At 51.7% G+C, this 24,476-nt stretch overlaps 1 protein-coding gene across 1 annotated transcript in view; it reads left to right on the top strand.

The window, feature by feature from the left end:
* Nucleotides 1-24,268, top strand: part of LOC149427468 (fermitin family homolog 2-like) — a 44,114-nt gene extending 19,846 nt beyond the window's left edge. The window contains exons 3-4 of the mRNA XM_089667997.1: nucleotides 23,491-23,724; nucleotides 24,039-24,268. Coding sequence (XP_089524123.1) covers nucleotides 23,491-23,724; nucleotides 24,039-24,268 — 464 coding nt within the window. The remainder of the gene's footprint in view (nucleotides 1-23,490; nucleotides 23,725-24,038) is intronic.
* The last annotated feature ends 208 nt before the right edge of the window (nucleotides 24,269-24,476 follow it).

Here is a 24,476-nt window from a genome sequence, read left to right as displayed (position 1 = left end):
AACGCGGGGTCCGGGGGGAGCGGGTACAGTGAACGCGGGGTCCGGGGGAGCGGGTACAGTGAACGCGGGGTCCGGGGGGAGCGGGTACAGTGAACGCGGGGTCCGGGTTTAGTAACACTTTTGGAATGCAGTTTCTTTCCCCAATCGGTGCAGTTCTGAGCAGGCTCCCCCGTTCTATGGAGGTCGGTGTCATTTCTTGTTTCCTGGATGCGGATTCTCGGCGCAGACAATAATTGGCGTTCAGGGGAGCGCCTCCCCTCCATCCTCCAGTAATATCTCTAGTGTCCGGGTCGCGGGATGAATATATCACGGAGCCGTTTATTGATTGTGTAAATGATGGCTGAACGCCTCGGTACGCCGTGTGATCTCCGCGCTCAGATCGCCGCGTCCTTTCTACAATATCTGGGTCATCTCCCAACAATACAATCGTTATTCATCGTCAGTCCAATACTTCCAGCGTCCTGTCAATTCAGCCGGAGCTGATCCCTGAAGCCGGGCGCAGCAGATCCGGAAAGAGCATGAGCGCCCGTTGGATCATTGTTACTGTTATCTTAAAGCACCCCTCCCCCGCCAAAAAATAAATAAATGAATGTTGGGGCAAATGGGGAAAAAACATCTTGTTTTGGTACATCTCTGCGATAAAGTGCTGATTGATCTGCCAGAAATCCATGACCACCTGCATTGAATTCCCGACCAGTGTTGTCAGCCCTGCTTGACTACAGAGCTCCGCCTATCCCCACCCCTCTCCATCCCCTCCCCACCCCACCCCCTTCTACATGCTTCTATTGATTTTTTTTCTCCCAGCAAAACAATGCTCCGACCATGACTCCCCACCCTGTGCAGAAAAGGGGCTCTTGGGAGACGTAGTTTTGGGGGGGTGTCTATTTCTATAGGAACTGACCTCCCAGTTGCTGCATTTTCACAAGCCTGGTGATGTTGCAGGGAGTAAAGAGATCAGTGGAGGGAATGCCCCTTACATTGGGGGTCAGTGGGAAGAATGCCCCTAACATTGGTGGTCAGTGGGAAGAACGTCCCTTACATTGGTGGTCAGTGGGAAGAACGTCCCTTACATTGGGGGGTCAGTGGGAAGAACGTCCCTTACATTGGAGGTCAGTGGGAAGAATGTCCCTTACATTGGGGGTCAGTGGGAAGAACGTCCCTAACATTGGTGGTCAGTGGGAAGAACGTCCCTTACATTGGGGGGTCAGTGGGAAGAACGTCCCTTACATTGGAGGTCAGTGGGAAGAATGTCCCTTACATTGGGGGGTCTCTGGGAAGAATGTCCCTTACATTGGGGGTCAGTGGGAAGAATGTCCCTTACATTGGGGGGTCAGTGGGAAGAATGTCCCTTACATTGGGGGTCAGTGGGAAGAACGTCCCTAACATTGGTGGTCAGTGGGAAGAACGTCCCTTACATTGGGGGGTCTCTGGGAAGAATGTCCCTTACATTGGAGGTCAGTGGGAAGAACGTCCCTTACATTGGGGGGTCTCTGGGAAGAATGTCCCTTACATTGGAGGTCAGTGGGAAGAATGTCCCTTACATTGGGGGTCAGTGGGAAGAACGTCCCTTACATTGGGGGGTCTCTGGGAAGAATGTCCCTTACATTGGAGGTCAGTGGGAAGAATGTCCCTTACATTGGGGGTCAGTGGGAAGAACGTCCCTAACATTGGTGGTCAGTGGGAAGAACGTCCCTTACATTGGGGGTCAGTGGGAAGAATGTCCCTTACATTGGGGGTCAGTGGGAAGAACGTCCCTAACATTGGTGGTCAGTGGGAAGAACGTCCCTTACATTGGGGGGTCAGTGGGAAGAACGTCCCTTACATTGGAGGTCAGTGGGAAGAATGTCCCTTACATTGGGGGGTCTCTGGGAAGAATGTCCCTTACATTGGGGGTCAGTGGGAAGAATGTCCCTTACATTGGGGGGTCAGTGGGAAGAACGTCCCTAACATTGGTGGTCAGTGGGAAGAACGTCCCTTACATTGGGGGGTCAGTGGGAAGAACGTCCCTTACATTGGAGGTCAGTGGGAAGAATGTCCCTTACATTGGGGGGTCTCTGGGAAGAATGTCCCTTACATTGGGGGTCAGTGGGAAGAATGTCCCTTACATTGAGGGTCAGTGGAAGAATGTCCCTTACATTGGGGGGTCAGTGGGAAGAATGTCCCTTACATTGGGGGGTCAGTGGGAAGAATGTCCCTTACATTGGGGGGTCAGTGGGAAGAATGTCCCTTACATTGAGGTCAGTGGGAAGAATGTCCCTTACATTGGGGGGTCAGTGGGAAGAATGTCCCTTACATTGGGGGGTCAGTGGGAAGAATGTCCCTTACATTGGGGGGTCAGGTGGAAGAATGTCCCTTACATTGGGGGGTCAGTGGGAAGAATGTCCCTTACATTGGGGGGTCAGTGGGAAGAATGTCCCTTACATTGGGGGTCAGTGGGAAGAATGTCCCTTACATTGGGGGTCAGTGGGAAGAATGTCCCTTACATTGGTGGTCAGTGGGAAGAATGTCCCTTACATTGGGGGGTCAGTGGGAAGAATGCCCCTTACATTGGGGGGTCAGTGGGAAGAATGCCCCTTACATTGGGGGTCGGTGGGAAGAATGTCCCTTACATTGGGGGTCAGTGGGGGGGAAGAATGTCCCTTGCATTGGGGGTCAGTGGGAAGAATGTCCCTTGCATTGGGGGTCAGTGGGAAGAATGTCCCTTGCATTGGGGGGTCAGTGGGGGGAAGAATGTCCCTTGCATTGGGGGTCAGTGGGAAGAATGTCCCTTGCATTGGGGGGTCAGTGGGGGGGAAGAATGTCCCTTACATTGGGGGGTCAGTGGGGGGGAAGAATGTCCCTTACATTGGGGGTCAGTGGGGGGAAGAATGTCCCTTACATTGGGGGTCAGTGGGGGGGAAGAATGTCCCTTACATTGGGGGGTCAGTGGGGGGGAAGAATGTCCCTTACGTTGGGGGGTCAGTGGGGGGGGAAGAATGTCCCTTACATTGGGGAGTTGACTTCCTGAAAGGAATTCTGGATGAGAGAGGCAGGTCTCGAAGATTTCGTTCTTGTGAAGGCTGAGATTTGGCCGTCTTCTGTAGGTACACGATTGTATAGTGTATGGAGGTTTTCTGTTGGTGGATCTACATGGACTTGTCTTGTTTCAGCCTGGCTGGGTAATGATGGGCAGATTGAGGAGCGATGAGATACAAAGCTCACCGTCAACCAATCAGAATATGACATAGAACACGTCAGGTGAAGAGATCTCTGTGTCCGGAAATACTGAAGATCATGTGTGGGGCTGGACTGCGCCTTTAACTGGTTCTTAGAGTGCCCCCCCCCCCCCCCACGACATGGGAAACCTCCGGAGTTCAGCCGCAGGAACAGGCCGAGCCGTGGAAGTTGCTTCCTGAGGAAGTGCAGGAAAACGATGCAAACATCTGTGTCGGGATCTGCCTGCTCTGGACGGGACTTTTTCAGAATACCATAAAAAAAAAAAAAAAAATTGGCGCAGCGAAAAGTTTGAATCAAAATTTAGAATTGAAATTTATTTTCTTTCGATGACCGATGAGGAGCAACGGGAGAAGCAAACATTGGCAGACGCTCCTCCTGCCACATACAGCGCGGTGAGGGGTGGCGGTCATTTGTCACGCGAGGTTTTGTCAGCGAAGATCGCGGCTACAGATCGCTGAAGCGCCATATTTTTAGATTTTGTGCTTTTATAACATTAGAATTTTTAGATTGTAGCGAACATTTTTTTTTTTTTTTTGTGCGTTTTGACCGTAGTGCTCCATTTCCGGGTTGCTGCGCTCTCCTTCAGCAGTTTATAGGTCACCCCGTAGCGGCGGACGTCGGTCGCTGACGCATCCAATCACTGAGCTGCAAGTCGGGAATTCCTTTGGGAAATGACGAAGATTTTCTTTAGGCTCACACCCGATGCATGTTGGGAACACGTGAAATCATGCGGATTTCTGACGCAGAGAAATGCGCTGCACTTTAGCTAATGTTCAGGGGTGCCATGAATTGTTAATGCTGCCGCCATGCGTCGCTAAATGTGAGCTTCTGCGGGCCAACGGTGCGTTCTTGGAAACAGATCAGGGACTCGTTTCCTGCGGTATTCAAGCGTAGGGCGACCCAATGAAATGAATGGGCGACATGCGGGAAATGGCGCACCCCAGGCAAGCCTTATCAGTGGTGTTTGATCGCTCAGTTCTCCGTGTTAGAGGGGGCAGGGGGACAGACGCGTCTGGGATTGGGGATGCAGCCATCTAGGTGAGTATGATGATTTTTTTTTTTCTTTTTTTCTTTTAAAAGCCATACTTCTCTTTTACTAAAACTGTTTTTGTGAATTTTCATTAATTCCAGAGATTTATCCTGCAGTATTTCTTTTCTGCCACTAGATGTCCTCAGTCTAATGGCCAACATCATTCCATCCACTTCCGCTGAGCCCAGGTCATCCTTGGCTGTAGATATATTTTATTAGTTTTTGGAGGGATAGGCTGTTTGCATTTGTGTGGGCGTGTCCTCTAAGGTTTCATGGCTGGTTGGCTGTTTTGACTAAACTTGGCCCTTTGTGCATTTCTCCAAAGGTTCCTTGTGATATTTTTTTTTTTTTGGATACGTATCTGTGCTTCTCACCTATTGGATGCGTTGTATCTGCGCCCCTCTCCCGTTGGATGCGTTGTATCTGCGCCCCTCTCCCGTTGGATGCGTTGTATCTGCGCCCCTCTCCCGTTGGATGCGTTGCATCTGCGCCCCTCTCTCGTTGGATGCGTTGCATCTGCGCCCCTCTCCCGTTGGATGCGTTGTATCTGCGCCCCTCTCCCGTTGGATGCGTTGTATCTGCGCCCCTCTCCCGTTGGATGCGTTGTATCTGCGCCCCTCTCCTGTTGGATGCGTTGTATCTGCGCCCCTCTCCCGTTGGATGCGTTGCATCTGCGCCCCTCTCCCGTTGGATGCGTTGTATCTGCGCCCCTCTCCCGTTGGATGCGTTGTATCTGCGCCCCTCTCCCGTTGGATGCGTTGCATCTGCGCCCCTCTCCCGTTGGATGCGTTGCATCTGCGCCCCTCTCCCGTTGGATGCGTTGCATCTGCACCCCTCTCCCGTTGGACGCGTTGCATCGGCGTCCCCTCTGTCCGGTTGGACGCGTTGCATCGGCGGCCCCTCTGTCCGGTTGGACGCGTTGCATCGGCGGCCCCTCTGTCCGGTTGGACGCGTTGCATCGGCGGCCCCTCTGTCCGGTTGGACGCGTTGCATCGGCGGCCCCTCTGTCCGCTTGGACGCGTTGCATCGGCGGCCCCTCTGTCCGCTTGGACGCGTTGCATCGGCGGCCCCTCTGTCCGCTTGGACGCGTTGCATCGGCGGCCCCTCTGTCCGCTTGGACGCGTTGCATCGGCGGCCCCTCTGTCCGGTTGGACGCGTTGCATCGGCGGCCCCTCTGTCCGGTTGGACATGCACAGCTGCTTCAGTTCTGATCAATTCCCCTCATACGATCCTGTTGGACACATTGAGACGAATTTACTAAAGGAGTTGAGAATCTTTACTCAATATATTGTATGAATATTCACTTCCATCATCCAATGAGATCCCTGTTCACGTTGGGAACCAATCAGGTGCAGATGTAACGAGTAAGATCATTGCTTTTACCGTGATTGGATGATGGAAGTGACAATCCCCCGATTTTCGGAGTAAGGACTCCGGACACCTTTAGGAAATCCTCCGCACTATATCTGATTTCCTGCACTGACCTCCCCACAGCTTTCACTTTCCAGCGCGCTGATCCCCTCCCTCCCAGGAGACGAGGAGGAAGTGCTGTGCGGTGAATTTCCATGAATTTTTCATCACGTTGGCCGCAGCGACTGAGGGAAGGGTTGGGGGTGGGGGGGGGCAGTTGCGTATCGGAGGGGAAATGCCTGAGAATGAAACAATCTCTAATATTAGTGCTGAGTGTTGCTGGACGCAGCGATGAGTTCCTCAATGACTCCATCCGAAGATATTTCCATCAGAATGTAAAGTGGCACGTCCACCAATGAACCGAGTCAGTCCAGGAAACCCTGCAGCCGCGCTAAAGTCCAACTCCACTGCAATGCAAATCTGTCACTAGCAACATGATCCCCCCCCCCCCCCCCCCCCCCCCCCCGGCAGCCTTCTGTAGGAGGATCTGTGTCAGACATCTGTGAACACTGAGCCGGCATCTTGGTCTAGGAAGTAGATGGTGAACCTGGATGATGGCCGAATAGAGATGGCGCCGTCCTTTGGGGGAATTCTGTGAACTCTGTGGGAGGTTTTATATACCTGGAAGTGTCACATTTGGAATACTTGGCATGCATTGACCCGGCATAAATATTTCTGATGCGGGGTCCACTCCTTGAATCGGCTTGTTGATGGTATTTGGGAAGACTGGTGACTGAGCCTTGTGAATCTCTAGAGGGGACGGAGCGCAATTCACATTTCCAAAACCTTTTTTTAATTTTTTTTATTTTGAGGTAATCAGGTCAGCCCTGCGCTCATCATTACGGATTCCATACCTATGGGTAATGGGGCCCCATATCACACCATTATGGGGCCCCCTCCTCCTTCTCTGGTTTCCATCTGACTAGCGATCTGAATGTCCTCCATCGCAGTCCTGTGTGGGATCCCGCACACTGGAAATTCTGATTATCCTGGATCGTTCCATATGGAAATCTCCGGGGCCCCATAGGAGTTTCAGGGTCTGCAGTGTCTATACTGACACCCCCCCCCCCCCCTGTTGTCCTGGCAGCACATTCCCAAAGCCACGTCTGTAAAGTGGAGTGCCCCTTTAAAAGTGGAGTGCCCCTTTAAAAGTGGAGTGCCCCTTTAAAAGTGGAGTGCCCCTTTAAAAGTGGAGTGCCCCTTTAAAAGTGGAGTGCCTCTCCTGGTGATGGGCCCCGGCACCTGTTGGGACCCCTCAACCCTCTGCATTCCCCCTCCCCGTGTTTGTCTGTATTGTGGCTGGTCCTCTCCTGGTGATGGGCCCCGGCACCTGTTGGGACCCCTCACCCCTCTGCATTCCCCCTCCCCGTGTTTGTCTGTATTGTGGCTTTTGTGTCCTCGGCCCGGGACAGCTGCTCACATCCTGGGACCCCCTTCTGACAGGTCACTTAGGGCCACTTGCCCGCGAGAGCTGGAACCTGTCCTGACCCATCTCTGAGGGGGGTTTTTTTTTTGGGGGGGGGGGTACGCTCCTTACATGAGTCTCCGGAGTGGGGGGGGGGTACGCTCATCACACGGGTCTCCGGAGAAGGGGGGGGGTAATGCTCTTCACACGGGTCTCCGGAGAATGGGGGGGTACGCTCTTCACACGGGTCTCCGGAGTGGGGGGGGGGGGGGCTGTTTGAAGAGGTTTTTTGTTTTATTTCTCCAAGGCTTGAAACTGCTTTTGTGTTTTTATAGAATCATCCTTCTGCAAGGTTAAGCAGAGCTTTCAGAATGCCTCTGTCAGAAAATGTCTCATGCCACTGACTGGGGGGGGGGGTGTAGTTGTACAGCCCAAACTTTATAAAGGGGGTGGTCAGGAATCTGATTCTTTTCTTTCTGTATGATCCGCGATGTGCATACTCCATGCGACTGTATCCATGACACTCCCCATAGGACTGTATGTGCATTATAGTATTTTAGTCGTGGTATTACCCCCCCCCCCCTCCCCCATAGACTTCCCAAAGCCCTGAGACTTCTGCTGGGTTCCGCCATCTTGGATGTGATGTCAGCAGGCTCAGAGCCATCACTCAAATGACCCTCATAGTATTCCTCTTCACTCCTCCCCCACCAGCAACATAAACCATTGTGTAGAGGGGTTAGGGAATGGGTGGAGGAGCTGGGCCAGCACGGACAGTAATTAGACACTCCCAGAGGAGGAGAGAGCTATGACGTGCAAGGAGGGAGGAGCTGGGCCAGCACGGACAGTAATTAGACACTCGCAGAGGATAAGGGGCCTATGACAGGCAAGGAGAAGCTTTTTTTCAAGTAGGGACACAGGAACCTGAATGTATGTAATGACTAGGAGTGGTGGGTGCGCTATTGTCACAGGAAGTGTCTATTGTGAGATCTATTGTTTCTGGAAGGATCTACTGTTACTGTGGTGGATTTATTGTTGCCAGGGAGATCTATTGTTGCTTGCGGGGTCTGTTGTTGCCAGGGGGTCTGTTGTTGCTGGTGGCTTATTTTGTTGTGGGGGGTCTGTTGTTGCTGCGAGGATTGATTGTCGTTGGGGAGTTTATTGTTCCTGGGGGGTCTATTGTTCCTGGGGGGAATCCATTTTGCTGCTTTTCTTTTTATCATTTAAAAATTTCCCACAAATTACACCACAAAATGATACTTGGTTCTGTGCTCTCTAAAAGGAGAGGTACTGGGAGGTGGAGATGGGGATGGAACCAAGGGACGGTGCTCAGAGGTGGGTAGGGGGCGGACACAAGGGGTGACTCAGCAGGGGCGGTACTGGGAGTTGGAAGGGGGATGGAACCAAGGGACGGTGCTCAGAGGTGGGTAGGGGGCGGACACAAGGGGTGACTCCGCATGGGCGGTACTGGGAGGTGGAGTCGGGGATGGAACCAAGGGACAGTATTTAGAGGTGGGTGGGGGGCAGACACAAGGGGTGACTCAGCATGGGTGGTACTGGAAGGTGGATAGGGGGGTGGAATCAAGGGACGATGCTTAGAGGTGGGTAGGGGGTGGAGACAAGGGGTGACTCAGCAGGGGCGGTACTGGGAGGTGGATAGGGGGGTGGAACCAAGGGACGGTATTTAGAGGTGGGTTGGGGGCAGACACAAGGGGTGACTCAGCATGGGTGGTACTGGAAGGTGGATAGGGGGGTGAAACCAAGGGACGGTGCTCAGAGGTGGGTAGGGGGCGGAGACAAGGGGTGACTCAGCAGGGGCGGTACTGGGAGGTGGATAGGGGGGTGGAACCAAGGGACGGTGCTTAGAGGTGGGTAGGGGGTGGAGACAAGGGGTGACTCAGCAGGGGCGGTACTGGGAGGTGGATAGGGGGGTGGAACCAAGGGACGGTGCTCAGAGGTGGGTAGGGGGCAGACACAAGGGGTGACTCAGCAGGGGCGGTACTGGGAGTTGGAAGGGGGATGGAACCAAGGGACGGTGCTCAGAGGTGGGTAGGGGGCGGACACAAGGGGTGACTCCGCATGGGCGGTACTGGGAGGTGGAGTCGGGGATGGAACCAAGGGACAGTATTTAGAGGTGGGTGGGGGGCAGACACAAGGGGTGACTCAGCATGGGTGGTACTGGAAGGTGGATAGGGGGGTGGAATCAAGGGACGATGCTTAGAGGTGGGTAGGGGGTGGAGACAAGGGGTGACTCAGCAGGGGCGGTACTGGGAGGTGGATAGGGGGGTGGAACCAAGGGACGGTATTTAGAGGTGGGTTGGGGGCAGACACAAGGGGTGACTCGGCATGGGTGGTACTGGAAGGTGGATAGGGGGGTGGAACCAAGGGACGGTGCTCAGAGGTGGGTAGGGGGCGGAGACAAGGGGTGACTCAGCAGGGGCGGTACTGGGAGGTGGATAGGGGGGTGGAACCAAGGGACGGTGCTCAGAGGTGGGTAGGGGGCAGAGACAAGGGGTGACTCAGCAGGGGCGGTATTGGGAGGTGGATAGGGGGGTGGAACCAAGGGACGGTGCTCAGAGGTAGGTAGGGGGCGGAGACAAGGGGTGACTTGAAAGGAGGAGTAGCCGCACCTATTCTCTGGTCCTGGTGCAAGGTGATCCCCTTCATTCACTCTTCAGGGTGCTGTGAGCGGATTGGTCCACCTGCAGTGACCAGGAACTTCCCCAGAACGAAGCGTGGCAGCAGGAAGTCATAGAATGTCCGCTCCCATCAGAGGCTTCTCACCGAGGTGCTGTGCATTGTGTGCGATCACATTATGGGGCCTCCTGTATAGAGATGTCCTGACTATAAAGGGTTACCTCTCCCGGCGTCTCCATCTAATCGAAGTTCTGTCCGTGGCGGGCGATCTCGGATTGTCTCGCTTGGCACTCGCAGCGCGCTGCACGGATTTAGTCCTGCAAATTCCCGAAACGTTTTGTTCCAGCCGGATCTCCGTGTTCCAGTCAAATAAGGGAAAGTGAGGGAGGCATGCGGAGAGAATTAGGGGCGCGGCCCGGGCCCCCCGGCCCCCGCCCGGTAAACAGCCAAGACGGTTTGTGTTCTAAAATTAGAAACTTCCGTTTGTGTAACGGATTCATTTGTGAGTTTTGGCAAATCCAACGCCGTCCAACGCAGCCAGATTGGTCACAGGTCTTACTGGGGGTTTTAGGTGGGACTGCAGCCTCTTGTCACATGATTCTGTGAAATCTTCCTTGTACGTGAAGCACTTCGCAAGCTGTTATTGCTATAGAAATCCTGCATTCTAATAATAATGTGACCGCGGCTGGACTCCACTGGAGACAACCCATGGAAGTGTGATAAAAGCCGCAACTATAGTGTAGGGTCTCTTGTTACTGGAAAGTATGATGGAGGCCATATGGGGGAATCCTTCGTTATTGGTAAGGATGGTGAGGGTGATATTGAATGCACACTATATTGCCCCAAGTATTGTCCCTGCCCCCCCTGTATACACACTATATTGCCCCAAGTATCGGGCGGCCGACCTTTCCACGCACATGACCTTTAATGGCCTCCCAGCCTTAGTCCGTAGGGTTCAATATTGAGTTGGCACCACCCTTTCCACACACATGAATTTTAATGGCCCCCCAGTCTTAGTCCGTAGGGTTCAATATTGAGTTGGCCCCGCCCTTTGCAGCTATAACAGCTCCAACTCTTCTGGGAAGGCCGTCCACAAGGTTTAGGAGGGTGTCTATGGGAAGGTTGGACCATTCTTCCAGAAGCACATTTGTCAGGTCAGGCACTGATGTCGGGGGAGGAGGCCTGGCTCACAGTCTCCGCTCTAATTCATCCCAAAGGTGTTCTATGGGGTTGAGGTCAGGACTCTGTGCAGGACAGTCAAGTTCCTCCACCCCAAACTGGCTTCTCTTTGTCTTTATGGACCTTGCTTTGTGCACTGGTGCGCAGTCATGTTGGAACAGGAAGGGGCCATCCCCAAACTCTTCCCACAAAGTTGGGAGCATGAAATTGTCCAAAATGTCGCCTTAAGAGTTCCCTTCACTGGAACTAGGGGGCCAAGCCCAACCCCTGCAAAACACCCCCACACCATAATCCCCCCTCCACCAAACTTTACACTTGGCACAATGCAGTCAGGCAAGTACCGTTCTCCTGGCCACCGCCAAACCCAGACACGTCCATGGGATTGCCAAACAGAGAAGCGTGATTGGTCACTCCAGAGAACACGTCTCCCCTGCTCTAGAGTCCAGTGGCAGCGTGCTTTACACCACGGCATCCGACGCTTTGCATTGCACTTGGTGATGGAAGGCTTGGATGCAGCTGCTCGGCCATGGAAACCCATTCCATGAAGCTCTCTACACACTGTTGTTGGGCTCATCTGAAGGCCACACCAAGTTTGGAGGTCTTTAGCTATTGACTCTGCAGACAGTTGGTGACTTCTGCGCACTGTGCGCTTCAGCATGCGCTGACCCCGCCCTGTCATGTGACGTGGCCTACCACTTGGTGGCTGAGTGGCTGTTGTTCCCAGTGGCTTCCACTTTGTTATAATCCCACTAACAGTTGAGCGTGGAATATTTAGTAGCCAGGAAATGTCACGGATGGACTTATTGCCCAGGTGGCCACCTATCACGGGACCACGCTTGGAGTCACTGAGCTCCTGAGAGCGACCCATTCTTTCACCAATGTTTGTAGAAGCCGTCTGCATGCCTAGGGGCTTGATTGTATACACCTATGTCCATGGAGGGGATTGGAGCACCTGAATCACATGATATGGGGGGGATTGGAGCACCTGAATCACATGATATGGAGGGGATTGGAACACCTGAATCACATGATATGGAGGGGATTGGAACACCTGAATCACATGATATGGAGGGGATTGGAACGCCTGAATCACATGATTTGAAGGGGGGCAATATAGTGTATGTTACTGGCAAGAATGGTGGGGGTGATATGGGGCATATGGTGTTAAGGTTTTTCCACCTACGCTGTTGAAGGTCAACTCTACTGAAAACTGATCTCACTGTTGGACAGACCGTGGTGGACGGAGTTCTCCAACATCTCTGATAAGATTTTTCTTTTCTTTAGTGGTTGGTGAATCTATCCCCCTCCCCCCCCCCCAGGCTTTAACAAGGGCGCAGAGTCCACAGGTTTTTGTCTAATTCCTACTATGGAGAACCCACTTGGGGGAGAATTACGGCAAAGTTGGCTTTGTAATGGCTGCACCCTTTGGGTGGAGTGGAGATCTTCTCGTTGGAGTTCAGAGACAGAAGCCTAACACAGCATGATAGCAACCAAACAAAACTGATCTCAGATTGGGCAGCGCCGACCCACATAGAACTTCTCTCATTGGTTTGGCAAAGGTCTATAGATTTTATCATCGAAGGGTTCACTCTCGGATAAAACCGAACTCCTCCATCTATTACAGATAAACTGTTCCTCTTTCCTCCCCAGTTTCTGTCAAAGTACATTTTGCTATTTGAAGGATCAGCCCACCCAAAAGTGATATTTTAGTAGTGGGGGTGGGCTGTGCCCACCTCCTGACTTCTTCTGTCATGACTGGTTCAGTACTGACATCTCCCTGATATAGCTCCTGACTCTGCTCCTGCCCTCCTGAGAGTCTTGGGGGTTCCTCCCTGCTTGGTGTCCCAGCTGTGTTCATATTACAAGGGACTTGGCATTGTGGTCCAGTGTTGTCCATGTCCTGCTAACATTTGTGTTCTGGATGCATTTTAGGGGTCCAGTTTTATCACACTGAACAAAGTCTCAGCAGCATTTCCTCATCAAGGATCTGCAAAGCTTGCTGGCCCATGATGGAGGCCTTTCCAGCCAATAACTGAAAATAAGACTTCTCTATGTTCTCCATAGGGGATGAGTGACACCTTGTAGCTCCAAAATCTCTTCCATAGAGGACACACCCTGCCACACCCCCCCATCAATCCAGTGAACCCCTTTATTAGCCCGCTTAACTGAGCACCATATTTATCCTGGTGCATTGGGGATCTGTAGGAAACATCTGCTCATTGGATTCTGGTCCGTTCTGCTCATTGCTCTTTCAGTCTGTAAACCTTTTTAATGGTCTTCTCTGTATGGCTGGATTGATGGGGGGGGGGGTGTGGCAGGGTGTGTCCTCCAGAAGAAATTTTGGAGCTACAAGGTGTCACTCAACTGAGAAGACTTCTCTACCTTATCCATAGGGGATGTGTGACACCTTGTAGCTCCAAAATTTCTTCTGTAAAGGACACACCCTGCCACACCCCCCCATCAATCCAGCCATAAAGAGAAGACCATTAAAAGGGTTTACAGACTGAAAGAGCAATGAGCAGAATGGACCAGAATCGAATGAGCAGATGTTTCCTACAGATCCCCAGTGCACCAGGATAAATATGGTGCTCAGTTAAGCGGGCTAATAAAGGGGTTCACTGGATTGATGGGGGGGTGTGGCAGGGTGTGTCCTCTACAGAAGAAATTTTGGAGCTTCAAGGTGTCACTCATCCCCTATGGAAAAGGCAGCGAAGTCTTATTTTCCGTTATTGGCTGGAAAGGCCTCCGGCCTCCATCATGGGCCAGCAAGCTCTGCAGATCCTCGATGAGGGAATGTTGCCGTGACTTTGTTCAGCGTGATAAAACTCACATGTTATATTATCTCTAGAGCGCTGGAAAGAATTTCTACAGACGGACTTCAGTAACATGCTGGTTTATTGACTGTCCAAGCTTTGCCTGCCAAGCAATCCTACGAGGGGCCTTGCGCCTGGATCCATGCACATATTTCTTGCCGAAAGCCCCCAGATTATTGATGGCTGCCCTGCCAAGCTTTCTGCTTTTTCCATCTCCATGATGGATTGTACGAGAAGATCAAATCTAATGCATCGTCCAGGAATTACATCCAGCTGACGGCTGCACCTCATATGGGTTTGCATCAATTTGTGACTCCGGTGGGGGGGGGGGGGAGAACTAAAGCATCTGCTTTGGATGGAGTTCAGCCTTCTGCAGGCCTGGGTTATCTAAGTGGTGGAGTCCACTTTCTGCTCTTCCTTGTTGGCCGGTTGATGAGTGCTGGTTCTTTGCTGGTTCTTTGCTGGTTCTTTGCTGGTTCTTTGCTGGTTCTTTGCTGGTTCTTTGCTTCTCCTTATCTCCTTTTTGTTTATTTGTGGCTACATCTTCTGAAGAGTCTCTGATCCTGGAGCTTTCCCTATCAGCTGTGAAGTTGAGGACAGGAGATCAATACTTCAATACCCTCTTTGTACTGAGATTTGTAGCTTGGATGGCGTCCTGGAGATAGTGAATTATCTGGTTTTATGGTGGGGAGGGGGAAGTGCTTTTTTGGCATCTGATAAGCGTTGTGATGGTGACCAGAGATGTTCTATCCAAATCATTTCCGTTAAACTGACCACAAACATCACAATAGTCTCCAAAACCCGCCTTTTTCAGTTAGAATCCACCACAGCTCTCAATCTTCGGGTCAAAGTGATGTCTCCGGGATGGATGCTGGAAGAGTGAATATTTAATCTGATCGGTTTAAAACAAAATCCTTTTTCTTTTATGGATCTTCCATCCTCCGTTTCCTTCATGTTAAAGTATAACTAAAGATGAAACTTTTGGGTACAGCGGAGAGGCATTGGACCCCCTGTTTGGTTTTTATTCTGTCTGTGTCCCTTTTAGGGAGATTCACACTCTGTCCTGTTTACCAATATATTTGAAAGTAAAAGAGACCCCCAAATGTTTGGCTGTCCTCAGAAAAGTAGTGGTGGGAAAATCTTCCAATGGGGACACTAGTTCTGGTGACCTGGGGGTTCCCAAAGAATTCCCTTCATTTGCAGAGATTTTCTCACTTGCTGTTTTGTCTATGGGACCAGAAGTGTGGGTATAGTGGCTAAATGGTTAGCGCTTCCGCCTGGCAGTCCTCGGGGCGTTGGTTCGAATCCCAGCCACGGCACCTCCTGCCTGGAGTTTGCATGTTCTCCCTGTGCCTGCGTGGGTTTCCTCTGGGTACTCCGGTTTCCTCCCACCCTCCAAAGACATGCTGGTAGGTTAATTGGATCATGTCTAAATTGGCCCTTATATATGAATGTGAGTTAGAGACCTTAGATTGTACGCTCCTCGGGGGCGGGGACTGATGTGAATGTACTATAACCCTCCTTTACTCTATCCAAAATTGGGGGGGGGGGGGGTTTTGCCTATAGTTCTACTTTAAACAAGAGCTTGGCCCCGGTGTTTGACGGGAGCTTGGCCCCGGTGTTTGGCGGGAGCTTGGCCCCGGTGTTTGGCGGGAGCTTGGCCCCGGTGTTTGGCGGGAGCTCGGCCTCGGTGTTTGGCGGGAGCTCGGCCCCGGTGTTTGGCGGGAGCTCGGCCCCGGTGTTTGGCGGGAGCTCGGCCCCGGTGTTTGGCGGGAGCTCGGCCCCGGTGTTTGGCGGGAGCTCGGCCCCGGTGTTTGGCGGGAGCTCGGCCCCGGTGTTTGGCGGGAGCTCGGCCCCGGTGTTTGGCGGGAGCTTGGCCCCGGTGTTTGGCGGGAGCTTGGCCCCGGTGTTTGACGGGAGCTTGGCCCCGGTGTTTGGCGGGAGCTTGGCCCCGGTGTTTGGCGGGAGCTTGGCCCCGGTGTTTGGCGGGAGCTTGGCCCCGGTGTTTGGCGGGAGCTTGGCCCCGGTGTTTGGCGGGAGCTCGGCCCCGGTGTTTTGTGCTCGTGTATTAGTGATGTACATATGGCTAGTGGACAATTGTCTAAGGAACTCCTCTGCGGTGGGAATATTCACATTGATGTCCCAGCTTGTTGAGTGAGGGAGCCAATTATTCCTTTCCTGTGGAGAAAAATAATTCAAGATTCCACCATATGTTGTCACTAACACACATTGACATGAGGACTTTGGTGAAGCTTCCATGAACACTTGGGTGACACTAGCAGGAGATTGTCCAAGGGACTTCTGTATGGGGTGGGAAGTCCTGCCTATCACATCGATGTCCCGACTTACTGAGTGATGCAGCCAATTGAATCGTTTTCTTGTTGAGAAAAAGGATCTATAATTTTACCGTCTGTACATCACTAACACACACAGGCCAAGATGGAGAGACTATCCAAGTGGTAAGCAGTTGAACTGGCTGATGTCCTATATTGCAAGAACTTTCCAGAGTCAGGGTGGTGGGGTGCTGGACTCCAAGCTTGGTAGAGGTTTTGGATGAATCACGTGGGACTCCTTTCATGGTTCCTAGGAGAATCGGCATATATGATAGAAACCGATGAGTGCCAAGCCATATTGAATGGCCTGGTTGTATTTTTATATGTCACAATAAGTGTTCTGGTGGTGGAGTGCTGGACTCCAAGCTTAGTGGAGGTTCCAAATGAATAAGATGATTGCTAACCTGTGGAACTCTTTACAGGAGCCCCGGGAGAGTCTGTCTATGATAACAAAGGAGATGGAAGCACCAATCTGTATTGACTGGATCGGATGTCGCAGTATACGCCTCTATTCACACTTCAGTGTTATGTAGCTTGAAGCTCCAAAAACGCTCAAACTTAAAAAAAAAAAATCAGTTCTCTATGGTTCCCGTTCGCATGATCAGGTGTGAACAGATTCTATAGAGAACAATTGATATTTTAGGTTTGAGCTTCAAGCTACAAAACGCTCAACTGTGAATGCAGCGGAAGAGTCGGCCTGACTGAACCTTTTAAGAATGAAACCCAAGGATTATCCACTTGGTCCAGTGAACCTAAGCCCCGATGAAAGGGACTAGTATAGAGCTCCCTAAAAAGTGGACTGTCTACTCCTAATCAAAAATGCTATCTGGACTGATCCCAATGGCTTGGTGCTCTCATCCCTACATTTCACATGAATAGATTGTAGCCGTAACTGCTGTCATCGGTCAAATGGTCCCCTCATGGTTTTGGACAGCTCCGCTTCTAAGGAAACTGGGGATCATATCCGTATGTGTCTGGATGGCAGCTCACCTAGGCGTGGGGTGATCATACAGAGTTGTCCATATGGATATGTTGGTAGGTTTATATGGATGTCTATTTTGTATAGCCATGGCCTGTGTTTTATGTCCATACTGAACCCCATAGTTCAACCCTCTGCCAGGCACATGTCCATACTGAGCCCCATAGTTCAACCCTCTGCCGGGCACATGTCCATACTGAACCCCATAGTTCAACCCTCTGTCGGGCACATGTCCATACTGAACCCCATAGTTCAACCCTCTGCCGGGCACATGTCCATACTGAACCCCGTAGTTCAACCCTCTGCCGGGCACATGTCCATACTGAACCCCGTAGTTCAACCCTCTGCCGGGCACATGTCCATACTGGACCCCGTAGTTCAACCCTCTGCCGGGCACATGTCCATACTGGACCCCGTAGTTCAACCCTCTGCCGGGCACATGTCCATACTGGACCCCGTAGTTCAACCCTCTGCCGGGCACATGTCCATACTGGACCCCGTAGTTCAACCCTCTGCCGGGCACATGTCCATACTGGACCCCGTAGTTCAACCCTCTGCCGGGCACATGTCCATACTGGACCCCGTAGTTCAACCCTCTGCCGGGCACATGTCCATACTGGACCCCGTAGTTCAACCCTCTGCCGGGCACATGTCCATACTGGACCCCGTAGTTCAACCCTCTGCCGGGCACATGTCCATACTGGACCCCGTAGTTCAACCCTCTGCCGGGCACATGTCCATACTGGACCCCGTAGTTCAACCCTCTGCCGGGCACATGTCCATACTGGACCCCGTAGTTCAACCCTCTGCCGGGCACATGTCCATACTGGACCCCGTAGTTCAACCCTCTGCCGGGCACATGTCCATACTGGACCCCGTAGTTCAACCCTCTGCCGGGCACATGTCCATACTGGACCCCGTAGTTCAACCCTCTGCCGGGCACATGTCCATACTGGACCCCGTAGTTCAACCCTCTGCCGGGCACATGTCCATACTGGACCCCGTAGTTCAACCCTCTGCCGGGCACATGTCCATACTGGACCCCGTAGTTCAACCCTCTGCCGGGCACATGTCCATACTGGACCCCGTAGTTCAACCCTCTGCCGGGCACATGTCCATACTGGACCCCGTAGTTCAACCCTCTGCCGGGCACATGTCCATACTGGACCCCGTAGTTCAACCCTCTGCCGGGCACATGTCCATACTGGACCCCGTAGTTCAACCCTCTGCCGGGCACATGTCCATACTGGACCCCGTAGTTCAACCCTCTGCCGGGCACATGTCCATACTGGACCCCGTAGTTCAACCCTCTGCCGGGCACATGTCCATACTGGACCCCGTAGTTCAACCCTCTGCCGGGCACATGTCCATACTGGACACCGTAGTTCAACCCTCTGCCGGGCACATGGCCATACTGGACACCGTAGTTCAACCCTCTGCCGGGCACATGGCCATACTGAACCCAGTAGTTCAACCCTCTGCCGGGCACATGGCCATACTGAGCCCCACAGTTCCATCGTATGAAGAATGTGGAGTAGTCGGAATGTGGAGTAGTCGGAATGTTTGCTCAGCATTCCCTTTCTGAACTTTTATTTTCCAAATCTTACAAAAAAAAAGTCAATATCGCAGGAGGGGGTGCATGGAAAATTGAGTTTGCAGTGATTAAATTTTGGTCTTGATCCTGACAGAGGACTCTTGCAAGAGTAGATTTTAAAGCCTTCAACAGGCACAGGATGTGATGAGAAATCTCTTCGAAGGGGACAGAAAGTGATAGAAAGATAGGTGGAGGGGTGGGCTAGGGGGAGTATTAAGAATAGGATAGCTTGGGGGTGCAGACGATCATAGTTCAGGTCTTAATGATATTTGGCCGCCAAAATGTACCTTTTTTAAAGCGAAATGTGGAACCTGCACTTGCCAACCTACCTCTGAAAATGCAAATTGCCTTGGTGCTATGCCTCATTTACACTTGCAGTTGGAGGGGGTGGTAAAAACACGCTATTGAACTACGTTTTACCGCCTCCCAACTCCTTAAGCTGAAAAGGCAGGGAAGTGCAAATGCCGCTACGGTAATGCTTCCCTTCACAGCTGCAGCAAGAAATAAATTCCCTGTTGCATTCAGCGGGCAGTACCACCGAGGGAACACTCCCCATTCAACTGTATAGGGCTACGGCATGATGTGTGGGTTTTTTTTTTTTAAGGGAAAACAGGAGGTGAGGAGGAGACCTAACACCTCCTCGCCGCCTGTTGAACGCCATGTAAAAAGCAATCCATCGTGGATGATGCTAGTGTAAAGGAGCCCTTACGCCGGTCCCTTGGCTTTATTACTACAAGGCCCTGACCTCAGGACAAGTACATTCTGAAGTCTTCTGCTCAGGTCAGGCTGATCGGCAGCTCAGACTAGTAAAATATGAAATTGGCTAAGGAAAGGTTTCTGATTCTGCAGCTGTGACCCCTGGCCAGGACTCCTCCTGTGGACCCAATCACTCAAGAAGCTACATAGACGTGATGTCATACCTCTTCTCAAGATGCTTCCATTACACAATGGAAAACCAATATTCCTAACTTGTGATTCAGAGTTTGGTGAAAACTAAAGGCTCCTGAAGGTCTAAACCAGCTTTTCTCATCTGGGGATCCTCCAGAGCTTGTTAGGGGTTCCTTTGAGCAATGAGAAATTTGGTTCTCATGTAAGTGGACAATGGTGGTGGTGGTGGGACGGGATACGCTCTGATTGAATGTGGTAATGGTGGTGGGACGGGATATGTTCTGATTGAATGTGGTGATGGTGGTGGGACGGGATATGTTCTGATTGAATGTGGTGATGGTGGTGGGACGGGATATGTTCTGATTGAATGTGGTGATGGTGGTGGGACGGGATATGTTCTGATTGAATATGGTGATGGTGGTGGGACGGGATACGCTCTGAACGTGGTGGTAGTCACACAGGATATGCTCTTATTGAACATCATGGTGGTGGTGGGATGGGATGCGCTCTGATTGAACATGGTCCTGGCAATGGGATGGGATGCGCTCTGATTGAACAGGGTGATGGTGGTGGGACAGAATATGCTGTGAACATTGTGGTGGTGGTGGGACAGGGATACTCTCTGAACGTGGTGGTGGTACAGAACACGCTCTGATTTAACATGGAGATGATGGTGGGACAGAATACGCTCTGATTGTATGTGGGGACGGTTGTGGGACAGGGTATGCTCTGATTGAATGTGGTGGTGGTACAGAATATGCTCTGATTCAATGTTGTGATGGTGCTTGGACGGGATAAGGTCTGATTGAATGTGGTGGTGGTTGTGGTGGGACAGGATATGCTCTGAACATGGTGGTGGTTGGGACATGATAAGCTCCGAACTTGTTGGTGGTGGGACAGGATACGCTCTGAACGTGGTGGTGGTGGGAGAGGATACGCTCTGAACGTGGTGGTGGTGGGACAGGATACGCTCTGAACGTGGTGGTGGTGGGAGAGGATACGCTCTGAACGTGGTGGTGGTGGGAGAGGATACGCTCTGAACGTGGAGATGGTGGGAGAGGATACGCTCTGAACGTGGAGGTGGTGGGAGAGGATACGCTCTGAACGTGGAGGTGGTGGGAGAGGATACGCTGTGAACGTGGAGGTGGTGGGAGAGGATACGCTCTGAACGTGGTGGTGGTGGGAGAGGATACGCTCTGAACGTGGTGGTGGTGGGAGAGGATACGCTCTGGACGTGGAGATGGTGGGAGAGGATACGCTCTGAACGTGGAGGTGGTGGGAGAGGATACGCTCTGAACGTGGAGGTGGTGGGAGAGGATACGCTCTGAACGTGGAGGTGGTGGGAGAGGATACGCTGTGAACGTGGAGGTGGTGGGAGAGGATACGCTCTGAACGTGGAGGTGGTGGGAGAGGATACGCTCTGAACGTGGTGGTGGTGGGACAGGATACGCTCTGAACGTGGTGGTGGTGGGAGAGGATACGCTCTGAACGTGGAGTTGGTGGGAGAGGATACGCTCTGAACGTGGAGTTGGTGGGAGAGGATACGCTCTGAACGTGGTGGTGGTGGGAGAGGATACGCTCTGAACGTGGTGGTGGTGGGAGAGGATACGCTCTGAACGTGGTGGTGGTGGGAGAGGATACGCTCTGAACGTGGTGGTGGTGGGAGAGGATACGCTCTGAACGTGGAGTTGGTGGGAGAGGATACGCTCTGAACGTGGAGTTGGTGGGAGAGGATACGCTCTGAACGTGGTGGTGGTGGGACAGGATACGCTCTGAACGTGGAGTTGGTGGGAGAGGATACGCTCTGAACGTGGAGTTGGTGGGAGAGGATACGCTCTGAACGTGGTGGTGGTGGGACAGGATACGCTCTGAACGTGGAGTTGGTGGGAGAGGATACGCTCTGAACGTGGAGTTGGTGGGAGAGGATACGCTCTGAACGTGGAGTTGGTGGGAGAGGATACGCTCTGAACGTGGAGTTGGTGGGAGAGGATACGCTCTGAACGTGGAGTTGGTGGGAGAGGATACGCTCTGAACGTGGAGTTGGTGGGAGAGGATACGCTCTGAACGTGGAGTTGGTGGGAGAGGATACGCTCTGGACGTGGTGGAGGTGGTGGGAGAGGATACGCTCTGAACGTGGTGATGGGACGGGATGTGCTCTGATTAAATATGGTGATGGCGGTGGGAAGGGATACACTCTGAATGAACATGGTGCAGCTCAGAGAACAGAAATGTTTTCTTCCATATTTCTCGGTAACCAGGTTGGCGTCCTTGAGTCGTTCTTGACATCAGGAGTCTCCGCCATGAATTACATCTATGTCATTAGCTGATAAATTCCAGCTGGCATGTTCTTGGCGGCATCGCCCGATGCATAAGAAGTAGATGATTCCACTTGTTGGGGTCGATATCGAGGGACAAGGAATGATTGAAATGCACAGCGGGTAAGCGGCCCAGTAAATGAAATTAACGTCTCTCTCCTTGCACAGAGGCATACGTGTGGCGTCCTCCGTCCTCGAGGGAATTGGCCGTGTAAATGGGGGAATTTGAGAAATGATAGGATTTGTTGGCCTTTATGTAAACGCATTGACTGAAGTCGCCTCGTGGAAGCTTTAATATGTTCAGAAAGTAATTTGTTGTATTCTTACATTTGCAATTTTTATTAAAATCCCTGCAGATCCGGCCATGAAGTTCTTTGTTCAAGTATTTTTGTCATAGGGTGACATTATTGTCCCTGTCGCCACATTGTCACCTTGACCCACAGGCCTCGGAGATTGAAAGTGACCATTTCAACGCACATTATGGAAACCTGGTCCAGTGTTGTCACCACCAGGAAACCCACCCTGATAAATACCATGCAGCCATTACTACCACACATGTAGACATGAATTAAATATCCTTCAGTTGGGGAATATTCTGATGCTTGAAAAAGGGTAACTTGATTTAACATGCAGTCAAAGATTCTGGGATTGATACTTGTTTGCCTTCTCCTTTTGTCGGTGGTTTCCCCTTCCAGGCTACAGCTGAGCACTCTCTATATCTGTATTCTGTTCAATTTCACTTCTAGGCAGTGACAAGTATTTAACATGTTCTAAGAGATGTAATAGATTCCATTCGGCTTGTTTTTCACTTCAATGAATGATGACTTTTAGGTTTCTGAGCCTTACTATGCTTTTCCCTTCACTCAGACCATCCTTTCTCAACCAGGGTTCTGAGGAACGCTAGGCTTCTTCCAGAGGTTGCTAGGGGTTCCTTTTACAATGAGAAACTGGAAACCACAGATACCAATGATCTTTTGTAAGGGGGAGTTCTTCCCATCGACCAGCAATGTAAGGAGCATTCTTCCCACTGACCACCACCAACATAAGGGGCCTTCTTCCCGCCGCCAACGTAAGGGGCCTTCCTCCCTCTGACCGCCGCCAACGTAAGGGGCCTTCCTCCCTCTGACCGCCGCCAACGTAAGGGGCCTTCCTCCCTCTGACCGCCGCCAACGTAAGGGGCCTTCCTCCCTCTGACCGCCGCCAACGTAAGGGGCCTTCCTCCCTCTGACCGCCGCCAACGTAAGGGGCCTTCTTCCCTCTGACCGCCGCCAACGTAAGGGGCCTTCCTCCCTCTGACCGCCGCCAACGTAAGGGGCCTTCTTCACAGGCCATCATTGTAAGGGAACATTTCTCCACTGACCACTCGTATGGACAACCTCCATGTTAAGAAAGTCAGTTGGGGCTGCAAGTTCCAGTACGTTTGTTGTGGCGTTCACCTGGGGTTAATACACAGCCAATGTATTTCTTCTGTTTAGATATGCTGGAAATTCTCCAGAAAGCTGGGCACATGTGCCCCAATGCTTCAGTCTGAGATGGGACGTTCTGTAGACCTATACTTGTAATATGGTAAACACCAGAAATCTGTCTTTAGTGTTCTCTTAGAACCGGGCTAATTAAACTGTAATATGGGCAATATAATGAAACCTGACAAAATTGAGAATGTGCTCATTTGTTTTTTCTTTATTTCTTTTCAGATGTAAAGAAAGACTGGTCTGACCACGCGTTATGGTGGGAGAAGAAGAAGACGTGGCTCCTGAAGACGCACTGGACCCTAGACAAGTATGGTATCCAGGCCGACGCAAAGCTCCAGTTCACCCCACAGCACAAACTGCTTCGGCTACAGCTGCCCAACATGAAATACGTGAAGGTGAAAGTGAATTTCTCTGACCGAGTCTTCAAAGCCGTCTCTGACATCTGCAAGACTTTCAGTAAGTAGAACCGGAAGGGGGAAATGGGCATCTCCTCTGAGGCACGATGCCACGATGGGCCACTCTTACATTTTGATGTATTCGGTTAACAAAGTGATGTTTATAGGCTGTTCTGTGTCAACAAGAGCGAGGAGACCAAATAACGCTGAGTTGGCAAATATCTCACATTGGTGTGGGCCAAACCGGTTTCCTGTTTATAACTGAACTATATTGGGTCCTCTTTATCCAAAGGCCTCAGGAAAGAGTCTTCTTTGGCTGTTCATATGGCATTATAGAAGTAAATCGGCTTGTTTTTTCCTTTTTCAATGTTGCAGTGGAAGAAAAAAAAGGGATATCATTGGCCAGCATGAACACCACAGACAGTTCAAAGGTGGTTGTAGACTGTGAAGGTAGTTTGGTTTTTGACCTGTCAGGTCATGAGTTGTTCCAAGTAATGGCCATCCAGCGGGTTTGCCTGGTAGCCAGGAAGTATGTGATCAGCGAGCATGAGCAACATGGAAAGTCTAAATATGTCCGCAGGCGTTGGAGGGAACTTGACTTTTGATTGATCGTGAGTTGTTCTTGGCAGTGATCCGGCATTGGGTTGTCCTGGGAGCAGGGAGAGAGAAAGTGAGAATGTGATTGGTGTGAACGAAACGAGCAGTCTTGGCCAAGAACTTTGAAGGGAATTGGTTTTGTTGGATCATGAGTTTTCCTGACTGTGATCAACCGTTGGGTCTGACCGAGAGGGAGTATAGAGAAGAGAAGGGTGT

Source organism: Staurois parvus, unplaced genomic scaffold, assembly GCF_062004578.1.
Source record: "Staurois parvus isolate SC_StPar_1 unplaced genomic scaffold, SC_StPar_1.0 ptg003733l, whole genome shotgun sequence".
Lineage (NCBI taxonomy): Eukaryota > Metazoa > Chordata > Amphibia > Anura > Ranidae > Staurois > Staurois parvus.
This window is presented reverse-complemented; position numbering and strand designations above follow the sequence as displayed.